We start from the raw sequence: 14,594 nt of genomic DNA on the forward strand, positions 1-14,594 counted from the left end.
AACAGTCGATGTGAGTGCCGAATACGTTTTCGTCAGTGGCGGTGGCCAACCCTTAAAGCTCTCATTTCTATGCTGTGATTATGACTATCCTTTATCGAATGTAACCCAAATGTTGTGGTGAATTCATTCATCTTCAGTTCCTCAACTCTGTGTCAACTTTCCATTGTTGTACCTCATCACCTTGGTAACTGGAGACCCCATCAGGAGAATGCTGCATAACGCTCATTACATCACTCTGGCCACTGGAATGCACTAAAACTTTGTGTTTAACCAATAGCTTCTTAACATTTCAGATTGAAATAAACCATTTTGTTAAATAAAAAGATAATGTTTTCTCAAGTGAAATCAATTTATTTGCTCTAAGGATGTAATATTTAAGCACTTAAATCAAGAAAAAATGTTACCTCCCTAGGTGCACACACATGTGAAATTTCCTATGTTTGTTAGATAACAAGAGGTTCCCCATGATGGCTGTCATCAAAGCAAAGGATTGCCAGAGATAAACCTATTCATGCATAGGTATAGTACACTCTAACATACAGTTCCAGACTTCATCCTCACTGACACTTATCACAAACATGGAAATTTATACCCTTTGGACACAAGAAGAATAGCAAAGGACAAGTCCTGCATCATTTTCTGCGGGAAATTGCCTCAAGAAATCTTTCTTCTTTCTCTCAGAAATGACGGCTGAACAGCAACCCCATGGATTAACAGGAAAGTCTTCCTTTCACAGCATGTTGCATTTCAATGGAAGCCTTCTACTTGACATAAATAATACGATGAATACTTTTAACAAGTTTGTTTTAAAATTACAAAAATCTGGCCTCATCTTATGGAACAAATGGAGTTTGTTTTAAAAAGCACACTGAAAAAATTCATCAGTGAAATCATTTTTGCGAATCAGTGTTGTCATTTATTTAAATATGTATATAAAAATTAGAAAGAGGATATTTACCTATTGACGTGTATCGTCCTTAAGCAATCAACCAGTAGTCGGGACTTATGGTTAACTAGGTTCTTAGTACCAGCCACGACATATTGTCAGCCTAAGTCATAAATTTCATCTCGGAATGGTGGCCATTCCAGGTCAGTGGTGAATGTATTCTAGAGTTGGTTTACAGCATTTCCACAATATGGTTGACTCACCTCACCACACAAAATCCAGCAATATCTGCTGGGAATGTCGGCTCTTTGCACACACACAACCATTGTGAGACCAAACCCACTTCAGAATGCCTGTCTGCTCATGCACCATTGTGCCACTACAACTGCACGTCGCAATCAAAATGACGGCATCACTCAGAGGCAGGAAGCAACACAGAGAGCAAGCATCATCGCAGAGAGCCAATGTTGCCTTCCCACACTGCATCACGCTCCCGTGCAGCGCTCCGCCTCTTCTCTGCAACAGACAAATGCAAAGCAATCAATTCACACCTCTCAACGTGTGCACCAGCTTTAGCACTGAAAAAAACAGCCACACAAAAAAAAATTGCAAAGTATAAAAGTATAAAACCTTCTTCTGGTGGCGCATTATGCTTGTTACTCACAGAGAATTTTAAAAATCACAATCCATTAATCATATTTTCAAGCAAGCCTAAAATTTGAAAATAAGCACACTAGCCCTCATAGGTGGTACGCCTGATACGCTCGGAATAACCTTAATTCCATCAATAGCCTAGCATTTTCTGCAAATGCAACATCATTGAAAACAAAGCCTTCTTGAAAATCTCTCCACAGTTGGTGTACACAAATTAATAGAGATCGAAGTTCACTTGCCTTGAGAGAATCCATGCCAACACTACCAACAGAACTGGAATGACATGCATTGACGCAGTTTTAACCTCTCGTCTCTCATCCAGCACAAAGTGGTGTACACGTCAGGAGCATGCAGGACACTCGAATCTAACACTAATGCATAAATTCATGTAGTTTGAATTGTTCTTTGAAGTGTTGTTCAGACCAGTGCTTACATTAGATTACATCCAGATTAGCAAATTATCTGAAAGACCTCAGGTGCAACCCAAGAGGGGCGTGAAAATTTCACATTTTTTGGATATTCGTTTTTTCCATAACTATGCATTATTTGAGGAAATTATTTAATAAAAATATCCAATACTTATATATTCTGCAAAAAGTGGCACCCAAATCAGCTCTGCACATGAAATACCCCTTCAAAAATGGGCCACTTTTTTCCAATTTAATTTCTTTTATTTAGCCAGGTTTTACGCAAAATATTGACCATAGTACTAGTCCTAAAACTTTAATTTATCTCATCCACAAAAATTGACTCTCATTTAAGGTTAAAACTACACCTGCAGGTTAATCAGTTATCTTGGTAACGACGAAAACAAAAAATGTGATTCTGGTAGAAATTTTTGGTTCAACCCATGCGTGATTATAAATTTTATTCCTCACACAAAAAAGTCAACAGACAAATTTAACAATACCAACAACACTTCAGTAAATTGTAAACATTTATGCCACATCATAATTTTTTCTTTCATTTTTGATGGCTCAGGCTGCGAATCTTCAATGGTTAATATGGATGCCACCCCTGACTACGGCAAAAAAATAAATAACTCATAGTCATATTGAATAATGGTATCTAATTCATAAAATTGTATCTATAAGCTTATGTCCCTCTCCAGTATAAATCTGCAAATTGCCACTAGTATATCCAGTTGCTGCTCCTTGTACCATAGGCATTAATAGGCCATATATTGTCAACTTGCCAGGGTTGTAGGTCAAAAATGATAGTTGCCAAGGTATACCCTTGTTCAGCAAGAGTTCCTTCCTGGGTTTGTAGACAGTGGCAAATTTTTTTTAGCAGATGGTTCAAAACAGGAGAAACCTTGTAAATGTATCCTATCATTTTCCTGGTGGTTTTCATTATTTGACAATTGCCATGCCTACCATATTTGCCGGAACCTGTTTTTGCTTTTGAAAAAATATTAGTCTCCATAAGATGGTGCAATATCCAGCAATCATATTAGTATTTGGTCTTTACGCACCTCACCCATAAGAAGAATAAACCCTAAAAATTTCTTCATTTCCCTCATAGTTACATCACACTACTTCCAACTTTTACTGGACCCTTTGTAATTATGACCATAATGACAAATTTATTCCTCCACCATCATTGAAAATCACCAACATACTACGAGGGTTGTACCAAAAGTAAGGTTCCCATATTTTTTACAAATACAATACTTTTTTTATTGATATTAATTTTCACATCGTTGAAAAGCTTACACTTTTGCCTATTTTTCAACATAGTCTCCATTTTTTTCGACACAGTTTTAAAGACAGTGCTCCAGCTTTTCTATCCCTAAATTGAAGAAGTCTCCCGCCAACCTCTGCTCGGACTTCATCAACGGCGCTGGTTGCTTGAAATCCAAGTTCCCTACATCTGGATCGGAGGAAAGGAGTGGTGGACAAAGGATGTGACTCCTCCGACCGAGGAAAATAATTACGTGTGTACGCTGGCTAAACTCACTCGTCCAAATATCCTCGGAGCGAACAGTGACGGGGGGGGGGGGGGGTTGGGCAAAAGCTCATCCGGGAGTTGGGACCCGCACAATATGTAGCATCTGATGAATTGTTTCCTTACTTCTAAGTTGGTATTTTCAGCTGTAAGAAGATTCTTCTTTTTCTAGAAAGCCCTCTTCGCCTGCACTATTCTACTGCTCAGTATTTATTCAGACCATATCGTTTAAAATGGATAGCTTACCAAGGAAATTGTTTCCACTGGAGAATCGTCGTCATCACTGCTATCGGATGTCATCGAGGGGACAAGGTTTAGTGAGACATTTGTTCCTGTAAACAGTGCGATGGTCTTTGCTTGTAAGAAGAGACAAAAACAGTGCAGTTGTAAAGGGGTGATGAGGGTCGGGAGTTTGGCACCGCTCAGGGGGGGCCACAGAGGGAGGAGAGCCGCCACGTCAGCAACGCACAGTGTATCAGTCAGAATGGGGAAGCGAACACCTTGGCAAGAATGTATGGTGTGTCTGGTTGTGTTGTGATGCGACAGTGTCTGGGGAATGAGGAGAAGGCTCTTGCAATGCCCCACACACTCCTCAAAAGACCATAGCGGCCATTTCATCGTCACTTTTACTGGGCAACCTTTGAAATATCTCTCGCAGGGGGTCATTTCACCATACTTATCCCGTTTTGGCTGTTCATTAACTATATAAAATAGAATAATGTATGATTAGCTTACACTCCGGAATTATTCAGTAATTCTGAAAACATGGAGATTGTATATGACTTAATACCATGTATAACATATATTCTATGATAACTATGGGCATGCAAAAGGCGGGGTTATTTTGTGGCCAAAAGTGGTGATATATTTTTACAAAAGCGATGTTATTTTGCCCTGAGATCGGTGTTATTTAAAGGCAAAATAAGAGATGTTGATTGAAAGCAATACTTCCAGTGGCCCACCCATTGCTCTAAATTTAGGACATTATTGACCGGGGATAATTTAAGCATTAATGTACGTAAATGAAGTATTGACTGAATTCATCTTTTTATCCTTCGCACATTCATATATATAGAGAGAAAGAAATTACTTTTAAGTGCCAATAATTTCAAATGAAATATTGCTATTGTGACCAAATCTCTTCTTTTAGATTTGTTCTCTTATCTGTTACCACAGTGCTGTAGTAGGAAAGAAAAACTTTCTCAGTCTACGTTTGCTGAGGAGGTCCAAATTCCTTCAAGGTGAGATGCAAATGATGTCTCAGACAACTTGAGCTCCTGCATTGCTTTAATTACACACATGCCTAACTTAGCACAAGGGATGTATTCCTTGGGGTCTTAGCACTATACGAACTTGCATTATATGAGAGTGTTTTAACATTAGGAAGAAAGGGATGCGTTCCCAGTAGCATAGGTGTTGGGTATTGAATTTCCTATTAACCATATATATTCCTATTCATAGCCTTGAAGAACCTTATTTATAAAATCATTTATAGTTTAAAATATCTCAAAATATTGCAGGCACGCATTAAAAGATGGTTTTTCTCATTAAAATAAATTGGTACGCACTTTTGAAATTCCCAACGTTCCGAGGGGATGGCCTAACATCCAGGAAGAAAGCATGCCATCTCAGGGTTCGTAATGCATTGAGTTGACAAATTTTCAAACCAGTCTAAAAACAATTCTTTTGTGTCACCCAGGCTCTTTTGTTGCTCATCCAAATAACAGACAAGTGCTACTTTGAATACCGTTTCATTGCTCGAGGAGTTAGTGAATGATAAATCATAACTGGCTTTAATTTGAAGTCCCCTGAGGCATTAGCATCATAAGCAGCAGCGTGAAACGGTCTTTAAATGCCTTGAAACCTAGCTCAGGTTTTCCTTCCCTGAAAATGAATGAACAGCATTGCATTCTCTTCCAAAACAATGCCGTCTCATCGACATTAAAAACTAGTTGAGGGGGAAAGGATCCACTCTCAATCACACATTGGAGTTCATCAGAAAATGTTGCAGCGACTGTGCTATCACCGCTTGCAAATTCACCTGAAATCGTAGCACTAAAACACCAGCTCGAAATTCAAAATTCTAAAACCAACCACGGCTTCCACCAAATGTCTTGGAGCAATCACCACCCTCATCTCTTTGAAAAAATGAACGTGCTATCCAGAGAAACGTATTAAGTAATTAAGGGAAGTAAATACAGTGGAACCCCGATTTATCGTTCCCACATTCATCGTTCGCCGCTCCTGGTCCCAAATTATGTTCCATTAAGACAATGTAATTTTTTCCCGCATCTATCGTTTGAAGATCGCGGTCCCGTCATATAATTTTCCCGCATCTATCGTTTGACGTAAATGAGACGAAGTGTTTACTGGTGTTTACAATGTGTTATTTATGGCTAATAATGACAGACATAGTTTGAATCTTCCCCAGGAGATTGAAATGCGATAGGGAGAAGCAGAGTGCCGTGGGATAGTTACATTAGTGCATTTCCCAAGATCCGGTATACCCCTCCATTCAGCACTCGAGGCGATCGCCTCCCCCCCGGTTGAAGCTTTCTTCTCCGAAATAAAAAAAAGGTCCCAGCTCGAGCAGGGATCGTATTACGACGACCTTAGCTTCGAAAGAAAATATCATGTTACTCGAGAACAAAAGAAACCTTTTTCACGCAACCCCCTCTCTCCACAGCTGACTTTTTTTTAGCCGACTCGATTCAAAGGTGGAGGTCAACTGCCGCATGAATCACCTATTAGCCCAAAAGGTATCTAAAAATGAATTTCGGCAATTGGTATTATACTTTTATTATATTGAGATATTAGTGATGTGCACGTAATTTAGTAAAGATTGATACCAAACACGACGTATTTCTAACGTTATTTAAGCATTTTAAGCAAGGAAATATTTGGAATAATACGATGGTTATTTCTGGCGAATAACGATATCCTCGTAGCTGATAGTGAGCTTCACTGCAGTTGATGCGATTTTTTTTCGTCTGGTTACAATTTACGAGTAATGCTACAAGTCTCACTTGTCTGAGTTGCTAATGAAGCGATGTCTTCTCAGGATATTTTGTTTCTCTCTACTAGCAATCTGAATTCATCTGCTCATCTAGAGATACGCTACTTATTGTTAGAAATGAGTGGGTAAGTATCCTTCTCTATAGGATAAAAAATTTCATTGCGCAGTCATATGGTCATGCTTCACCCTCTGCAGTAAGCTCTGCCTATGCCGTATGCGATAGCGACCCAAATTAGTGCCGAACTTCACCTCGCACGAGTGGTTCCGTACTTTCCGGGGTGGGTTGACTTAAAACTAGCGAGTTTTTTCCGTGTGGGTTCAATGGAGTCCGGTTTCATTTTTATTAGTTTTATTCTTATTCGTCTTCGGACCGTGGCCCTTCGGAAGACACAAGTGAGAACTTTAAAAGATGGACTGAAAATAATTGATGATAGAGAAAAGAATCCGGGCTAGAAATACGTGAATATTGAAGAACGTCTCGGTATGTCCGGTAGCACATGACGGCAGGGGTGGGGGTAGAGCGAGATCCCTGGTGAAAACAAGAGGTGGGATGAAGCCGAGGATCAGGTGGGCGTGCCGCTGACGATTAACGCCTCACTGCCTCAATCATATTAAAAATTTAATTACTAGAAAGGAACATTTCAAATAACAAACTATTTTTGGACTTCTTGATCCATTTCATAACCAATCACTGCGACGGCGAAATCAGTTGTTTGAGACATAACACGCACATTTCTCTCGTAAATACGTGTACTTGAAATGGCATTTGATAGATAAGAATTTTTACATCAGACAGAAATTCATAATAGCCGTGAAAATTCCGAGTGGAGTGCAAACATTTTTTAGCAAGGCGGCTTTGTTCCTTTAGGATTTTAGAAAGAGAGATAAGTCGAATCAACAATATGACCTAACTGTTTCGATAAAGTAATAATATTTCTGTAATCAACTGAAATCTCGTTTGAATCCATTAATGAATGTCATAATTCGCAAAAATCCAGTGTATCCTGGGACATAGGCAACCCGGACAAACAATCCCGCATTGATCGTTTTCCCGCATTGATCGTTTTCCCGCATTCATCGTTTTTTTCATCCATCCCCCTGAAAAACGACAGATCGAGGTTCCACTGTAGTACTAGAAATAGGGGTCATTGCAATCTGTGAAAAAGTCGTCATAACTACAAATGCTGTCTGAAGTTCTTGTAGGATCACCTTCCTTAACTCTTTTCACAATTACAATCAAGAAAATTAACGCTAAACTGGCAAATACCATGTGAACGAAAATCACAATGTTTTCATTGATTTCCCAGGGACTAATCAAAATCTAAAAGCATGAAATATGTACTCCAGGAGTAATACTCTTTCAATTTAGGCAATAAAAAAATAATAGGAAACCACCCTATTTAGACAAAAAATGATTGGGTGAAAGGAGCACCTGTGACAACTATTGCTCGCTCCTCAAACCATGCATGCAAACAGGCTGTGACACTTCGGACATATGTAAAGACATACAGGACTCGAGATGAGTGACTTCATTGCGTGTTTCCAAAAAACATGGTGGATTTCTAAAATCACTGCAGTGTGTTTGGAAGAGAATGACATTAATGTCTCGTTTATGCATACACATGGTCCATCGAATAGTTTCACATGGCCCAAAGTAGAAGGCTAAGTGAAGTACAGTAAACTATCGATCATACGAAGCAGGATTCTACGAAGATTTCAATTATACGAAGTGATACTGCAGTCCCGGCGAAAAGCCAATGCTAAATACATGGAGCTATTCGATTATACAAAATGTTTTGAAATTACGAACCCCAGATCGGTCCCCAGGAGCAAATGGCATTCGTTTATACAAACTACGGCAAAATATTTGTCAACAAAACTAGTTACAGCAGCGCAAGTAGCTAAAAAAATCAGCGCTTCAGAGTGTGGTCCATCAAAAGTGTGAAATCGTAAATGATAGTGAAATTTTGGATAGAAAGGGTTTGCCTAAAACCTCACGGTGGGAATTTAGGGGAAGTAGGAGTTCAGTAAAAATATCACGACTGACATAATGCCCCTATTTACGTGTCTATTCATAAACATCACATCGATAATACTTCGTAGTTTACCATGTCAGGAAGGTCGCGTGGGGTATTTCGTACACTCCTACTTAACCCTTTGCACTGCTGTGAACGTACCCGGTACGTTCGCAAGGCAGACTGCTGTGAATGTACTTTGAAGACTACTTGACTACTTTTCGCCGAAGCACTTCAAAGGGTCCCTAATCCGGGACCCTTTCCTCAAAGAGTTCACCCTCGCTAGCCCCTCTCTTCGACCCTCCGAGCGGGGCCTCCCTCCCCAAAAGTGACCCCTGTGACTGCATTTTAAAAATCTATCAATCCATCATCAAAAAATGATTGTTTGCATCGCACTCCTGCCAATCAGGCATTCAAGTACGTCTCTGAACCATGTTTCTGCGATGAGAAATAACGATTTTGTTAACTTTGCTAAAATGGCCAAGTTGATAAAATTGTTATTTTTCATCGCAGAAATACGGTTCAAAGACATACTTGATTTCCTCCACTACAAACACAAATTACTGGAAATATGCTGGGCATATGCAACTGCAAATATTCATATGCAACTGGGCCTCCGCTCCCCGATGACCTTGAAGGCTGGATGGGTGACCCTATACGTGGTAGTCAATGTGCCCAATAACTAGGGGCACCGAATTTTTGCAAAACGCGAAATATAATGCGAAATTTCCAAGGTTATGCGAAATTCACTAGGTTCCACAAAATTTCGCATTTAACCACTTTTTCTGCGAATTTGGACTGATATTTTCCACCATTGCTGGTAAAAAATACCCCGTCACTTCAAGGTCAATTTAAAAACCGGTATCAAGAACCGATCGCATAAAATCGGTGCTTTGCAACCGGCTTGGAACTGTGGTGAGGATTTGAATTTGGTGCCCAAAGCCAAAATGGCTCGCACCGTATTCAAGGCCAAAGAGTGAAAAAAAGATTAAAAAACACATATATTACTTTCCGATTGCATGGCAACCATGTTTTTTTTTTCTTTTGAGAGTTGCTCCCAAGCAGGCACATTTAAGGAGTCGTCAATTTGTCACTTTCACCAAGATTGTAACATTCTGTAGCCGCGGCCACATAGGCTGCTTTCAAACAAGCTGACTTTTTGCCTGCCGCCGGCCACCGCACGGTGACGTTCTTTCAACTTAATATAGGTCTCTATGGATGTCTTCAAACAAGTCTAATCGCATTGTTGATGGCACGGTGCCCATTTCAATCCGGCCCGGCAATGCTCCTACTGTCTATGTACTGCAACCTCATGTCTACAGCGTGAAATATATACTATGAAATATATAAAAATATAGACTATGCTACATTGAGGCCGCTTACGGACGAAACGACTTTTCGCTGGCCGCCGTTCACATGAAATTCAGGCGGCTTTCAGACAAGATGACTCTCTGCAATGCCGTCTGCCGTGCCATGAACAACGCCCATGGAAAATCGTTTCGTCTGAAAGTGGTCTTAAGATTGATTCATGTATATATACAGTAATTCTTCGACATACGAGAAAGATGCTTTTCAAGAACCTATTTGGTACTGGTTTCGAGAGTCTGATGTAAGTTGATAAACCTATGAAATGCATCGAAAAGGGTGGTTATCCTGCAGAATGCAACACCGTATTACACTTTTGCATTAATTCATGGCTGCTCAGTTTATGCATGTTGTCGCTGTACAGGCGTGTTGAGCAGTTTATTGTTGAAGTTATAAGAACTGTGACAGTGAAACATGCAAAAATAAATTGTCAATTAAAGTAACAATTTGAGCTAGCTATGTCACAAAATGTATGTTGATCAGACTTGCAATTTACAACAAAAAACCTGGAGAAAGATCCAGTGGTTGCCTGATGTAATGAGACACCTTGGTTGATCATGCATTCTTAACAACGTATTATTTAACTTTTTTACTTGGCAAATAAAATTATGGAGATGATTTTAAGTTTTTTTACAGAGCTTTCCTGCTAATTAACATCTTTGGTGAAATTATTTTCATTCACTTCTTGTGGTTGTTCAATTAAAGGGTCTAGCCATTTAAGATGGTGAAAAGTGCCCCCTGAGATATCGAAAAATAAAAGATATGTGCTTAAAGGACATTAAAAATAATGTGTTTTCCCAAATTTTTAGGCCTCAACAATTGAAATTAACTCCAAAAAAATGAAGTACGATATTTAGTTTTTTAGCCATATCTCCCGTTTTTATGTATATAAAAACGTTTTCTTTTTTTAAAATGTTTATTTTACTACGTTCTACTATTCTAATTTTTTTCAAAACTTTTTATGGAAAACTAAAATATTACGGAAGTTAGAAAATTTCAAAGTTAAATTAAAAACTTTAGGAGACAATAGTCACGCCGAAAAAAATATATGTTGCTGCCCCTACATTGTAGTATATTCTTAATTTTTTTCAGATTTTTAAAATTGGTGGAACACAGTCAAAAACACGAAAAACTGCTTCACGCCATTTTCACCTGAGTATTCCACAAGGATATTTGATTTATTTGTTGAGTGCAACGAATACTGATCATTTTGTAATATTATTAATCGAGAATGAATATTAACAAAAACAACGCCTATCGCACTAAGAATAATCCTTAATTAATGCTTATAATCATACTGTTAATTTCTTCAAGCTTTACTACATCTCCCGAAAATTATTTTTTTCATTCCTGCAGGCTCTAATTAACCGTGAGGTTTTACCCAGCGTTTGAGCTTAATTCCTAATTTGCGCGAGAATATTTAATTTAACTTTGAAATTTTCAAACTTACGTAACATTTTAGTTTTCCATAAAAAAGTTTTGAAAAAAATTAGAATAGTAGAACGTAGTAAAATAAGCATTAAAAAAAAAAGAAAACGTTTTTATATACATAAAAACGGGAGATATGGCTAAAAAACTAAATATCGTACTTCTTTTTTTTGGAGTTAATTTCAATTGTTGAGGCCTAAAAATTTGGGAAAACACATTATTTTTAATGTCCTTTAAGCCCATATTTTGTATTTTTCGATATCTCGGAGGGCACTTTTCACCATCTTAACCGGCTAGACCCTTTGCCATTAATCCAGATAGTTAGAGTTCATCCTTGGAACCGAGTATCGAGAACTGAGAACCAATGGGGAGAACCAGACTGCTACCGAGAGAATTCCTTCACCCTAGTCAGCAATGAACAGTTTGGAAAAGAAAATGAATCTTCTCTTAATAGTATCAAAAAATCTGGTTAACTATCCATGTGTGAGGAGCTGAAGCGGAAAGGGGCGAATTTGCATCAAGTTGTCATTCCTTGTATAGAGTGACCCAGGGATGAACATTGTTTCAGCCATGGGAAGATTATTCAACAGAAGGTGTATATTGACAACTGATGTGAAGGACTTAAACACAATTATTGCTAATGTCCTCATATTATCATTAACAGAAACTCAAGAACTTCTTGGATATTCTGCTTTGAAGGATTCTGTTAGATCAGTTCAGGAAGAAGGAAAAGAATTTTCAGTACTTCCACTAATTCTTGACCTTTAAAATGATTTACCCCATTTTGTAGAAAATTGTGTGAAAACCCTGTGGATACCTGTGGCAAATGTAGGTGCAGAAAGAAGTTTTTCCATGTCTGGAAATATAAATAAAAGAACCACCAAACTTCCAAAAAATGTAGAATTAAAGTCAAGTTTAACCAATGGATCTCAATTCCAGTATAAGAAGGATTCAGCCAATTTTAAATTCAAGAGTGTGAATAATTTCAGGTGGCATATTCCAAAAAAATGTTATTGCTAGAAGCAACCTATTTGTAGATAAATACATTTTTGCAAGTGTTGATATTATATTTATTGTTTAAGACCTTAAAGACTTTTGTTATCAATGTATTAAGTGAAAACTATAAGTTTTTTACCTCATGCAGACCAGTGAGACAGTGAAATTTAGACCAATCAAAAATATTCCCCATCTGTTCATTCTCCCGCATTTCTCCATTCTCGCGTTATGAGGTTGCAATACATATATAGCAAAGAGTGTTTATGGCATGTGTATCTAACAAATACTTAACTCATTCCTTTAGAATTTGCTTTGACCCTTCTTTATCAAGGTTTTTATAATTAACCCTCTTATGGTTTTACAAATTTAGTTACGTCGTTGGATTTTCGGCGCCGCGGCGGCGCCGCGTCATTTTTTGTTATTATCTTTCAAAGTTAGCCTGAATTGACAAGTTTTCTGATTGATAATGGTAAATACATCTATTATCTTTATTTCTCACCGTGTTTTGCTAGATTTAACCCATTCTTGTGGAAGTTATAACAAAAAATCTTGAACGCTGCATTCTTTTCCATTTTTTGCCGTAATGCTTTCTATTTCTGCTCCCTTTGTCTGTTATTTTCGAATGAAAGTTTTAATTTCGTGTGTAATGGTTGTTTAAAATATTTTTTCTGATATGAAGTGCTGTCATAACTCCGCTTTTTAATGTTTATATTGTTTATATTTTTATGTATCTAAATACCAAAAATGAGTAGCGAATAAAATTCGTTTATGCCCATATAACATAATTTTTCTTCACTGCATCCACCCATATGTTTAATTTTTGCAGTGTATACGGAAGGATAAGTTTTTAAAGGTTAATAATGACACAGCTGTAGGTGAAGTGAAAAGAGAGGAGTGATTTTTTTTACTTTCGTGATTTTTACAGGATTCTGGCAATCAAGGCAAATCTTACGAATATTCTGGGAGCTCATAACCTGCAATTAAAAAAATAAAGTCCTATAGGTTTTGAAATATAACGAATATGGGATAATAAGCGACGTGTCCAACAACCCAACACCGCTTCGGAGGTTGAGCTAGAAGAGCCGGTATTTTTTTCCGACCGCGGAGCCCCATTCCTTCACTGAGGACGTTTCCTTAGATATGGACGAGTAAATGTGATGCGTGGGAGTGTACCAGATGAGGTTTTACTCCTGAATTGGTGGGAAATCCAAGAAAATAACTTCTTAGAATTATGGGTAATAGGTGGTAAGGAAGAAGGAACCGGCGCCTATTTTCTTTCGTCCAGCTCTACGCGAGGGACTGAAGGAGGAATGTTCTAGGGTGACAAAAATACCTTCAAGCTGGGAGGACTTCCCTCACCTTTTCTTTCCATAGCGTTTCACTGACCCAAACATTGAGACTATCCATACCTTCCCACTAAGCTTCCTTATTCGTCATTCACCACCTTCTTCCCCCTTCCCACAAAAGTTGATTGAACTTCTCTCCGCCCTAATGACCCACCCGAGCTGGACCTTCTTGGAATGAAGAGAGGGCCACCGCGAGGCATTTTGACAAGGCTTTTGTTCCCTGTCCCTCATGCAGTGATGGAGAGATAAAGAAAAAGCAGGCTATTGTATCTAATTGTCTCCTTGCACTCCCAACCTTTTTCGCAATAAGAATTTTCTACTCTTACCTGGCCTAACGATCTGGGTATTCCCTGATCCTTGGCAGTCGACACACTACCACCCCTTCACCTCAAAACAACCTACCTGGCATTCCTTCTCCTTTCTCCTCCTAACTCGCCCCTTCACGTTAGTAAAATCCCAATGAATAAAATATCTGTGCATTTGAGTACACAAAGAAACGAGGAATATATTTACAAATTTTCACTTCACGGTAAATTGTCTATTGTCCTATTCATCATGAAACGATTTTTACCATGTAAATACTGAACTAATGGTCAGGAAAAAGAAATTATTTTCTATCACACAATTAGTTGGGTAGTTATCTTGATTTCACCCCAATGGTAAACTGTCACGTCATCGGTAATTAAATAAACGTCAGCAATTTTGCATTGACTATCGTAGCCGCAAAGAAATATTTTCGAATGAGAGGTACAAGACAAAGAACAGTAACCGTGCAATGTGTTCTTCACGGTAGTTGGTGAAACCTCTGAATCTCCTGTCAAGTTACAGTTGCTCATTCAACGAGAAATATTCACACGACGGTGAGGAAGCATTATTCTACGAATTCCGACAATGCATTATGTTCAAATTTTCTTGGAATTGCTGCTTGGTGTAATTCTAAA

At 38.4% G+C, this 14,594-nt stretch overlaps 1 protein-coding gene across 5 annotated transcripts in view; it reads right to left on the reverse strand.

The window, feature by feature from the left end:
* Positions 1–330: 330 nt before the first annotated feature.
* Positions 331–14,594, reverse strand: part of LOC124155323 (R3H and coiled-coil domain-containing protein 1) — a 68,486-nt gene continuing 54,222 nt past the window's right edge. For all 5 annotated transcript variants that reach the window (XM_046529044.1, XM_046529042.1, XM_046529043.1 and 2 more), the window contains one exon: positions 331–1,402. In XM_046529044.1, coding sequence (XP_046385000.1) covers positions 1,335–1,402 — 68 coding nt within the window. In that variant the 3' untranslated portion in view covers positions 331–1,334. The remainder of the gene's footprint in view (positions 1,403–14,594) is intronic.

The sequence above is a fragment of the Ischnura elegans genome, chromosome 3, assembly GCF_921293095.1.
Source record: "Ischnura elegans chromosome 3, ioIscEleg1.1, whole genome shotgun sequence".
Taxonomy (NCBI): domain Eukaryota; kingdom Metazoa; phylum Arthropoda; class Insecta; order Odonata; family Coenagrionidae; genus Ischnura; species Ischnura elegans.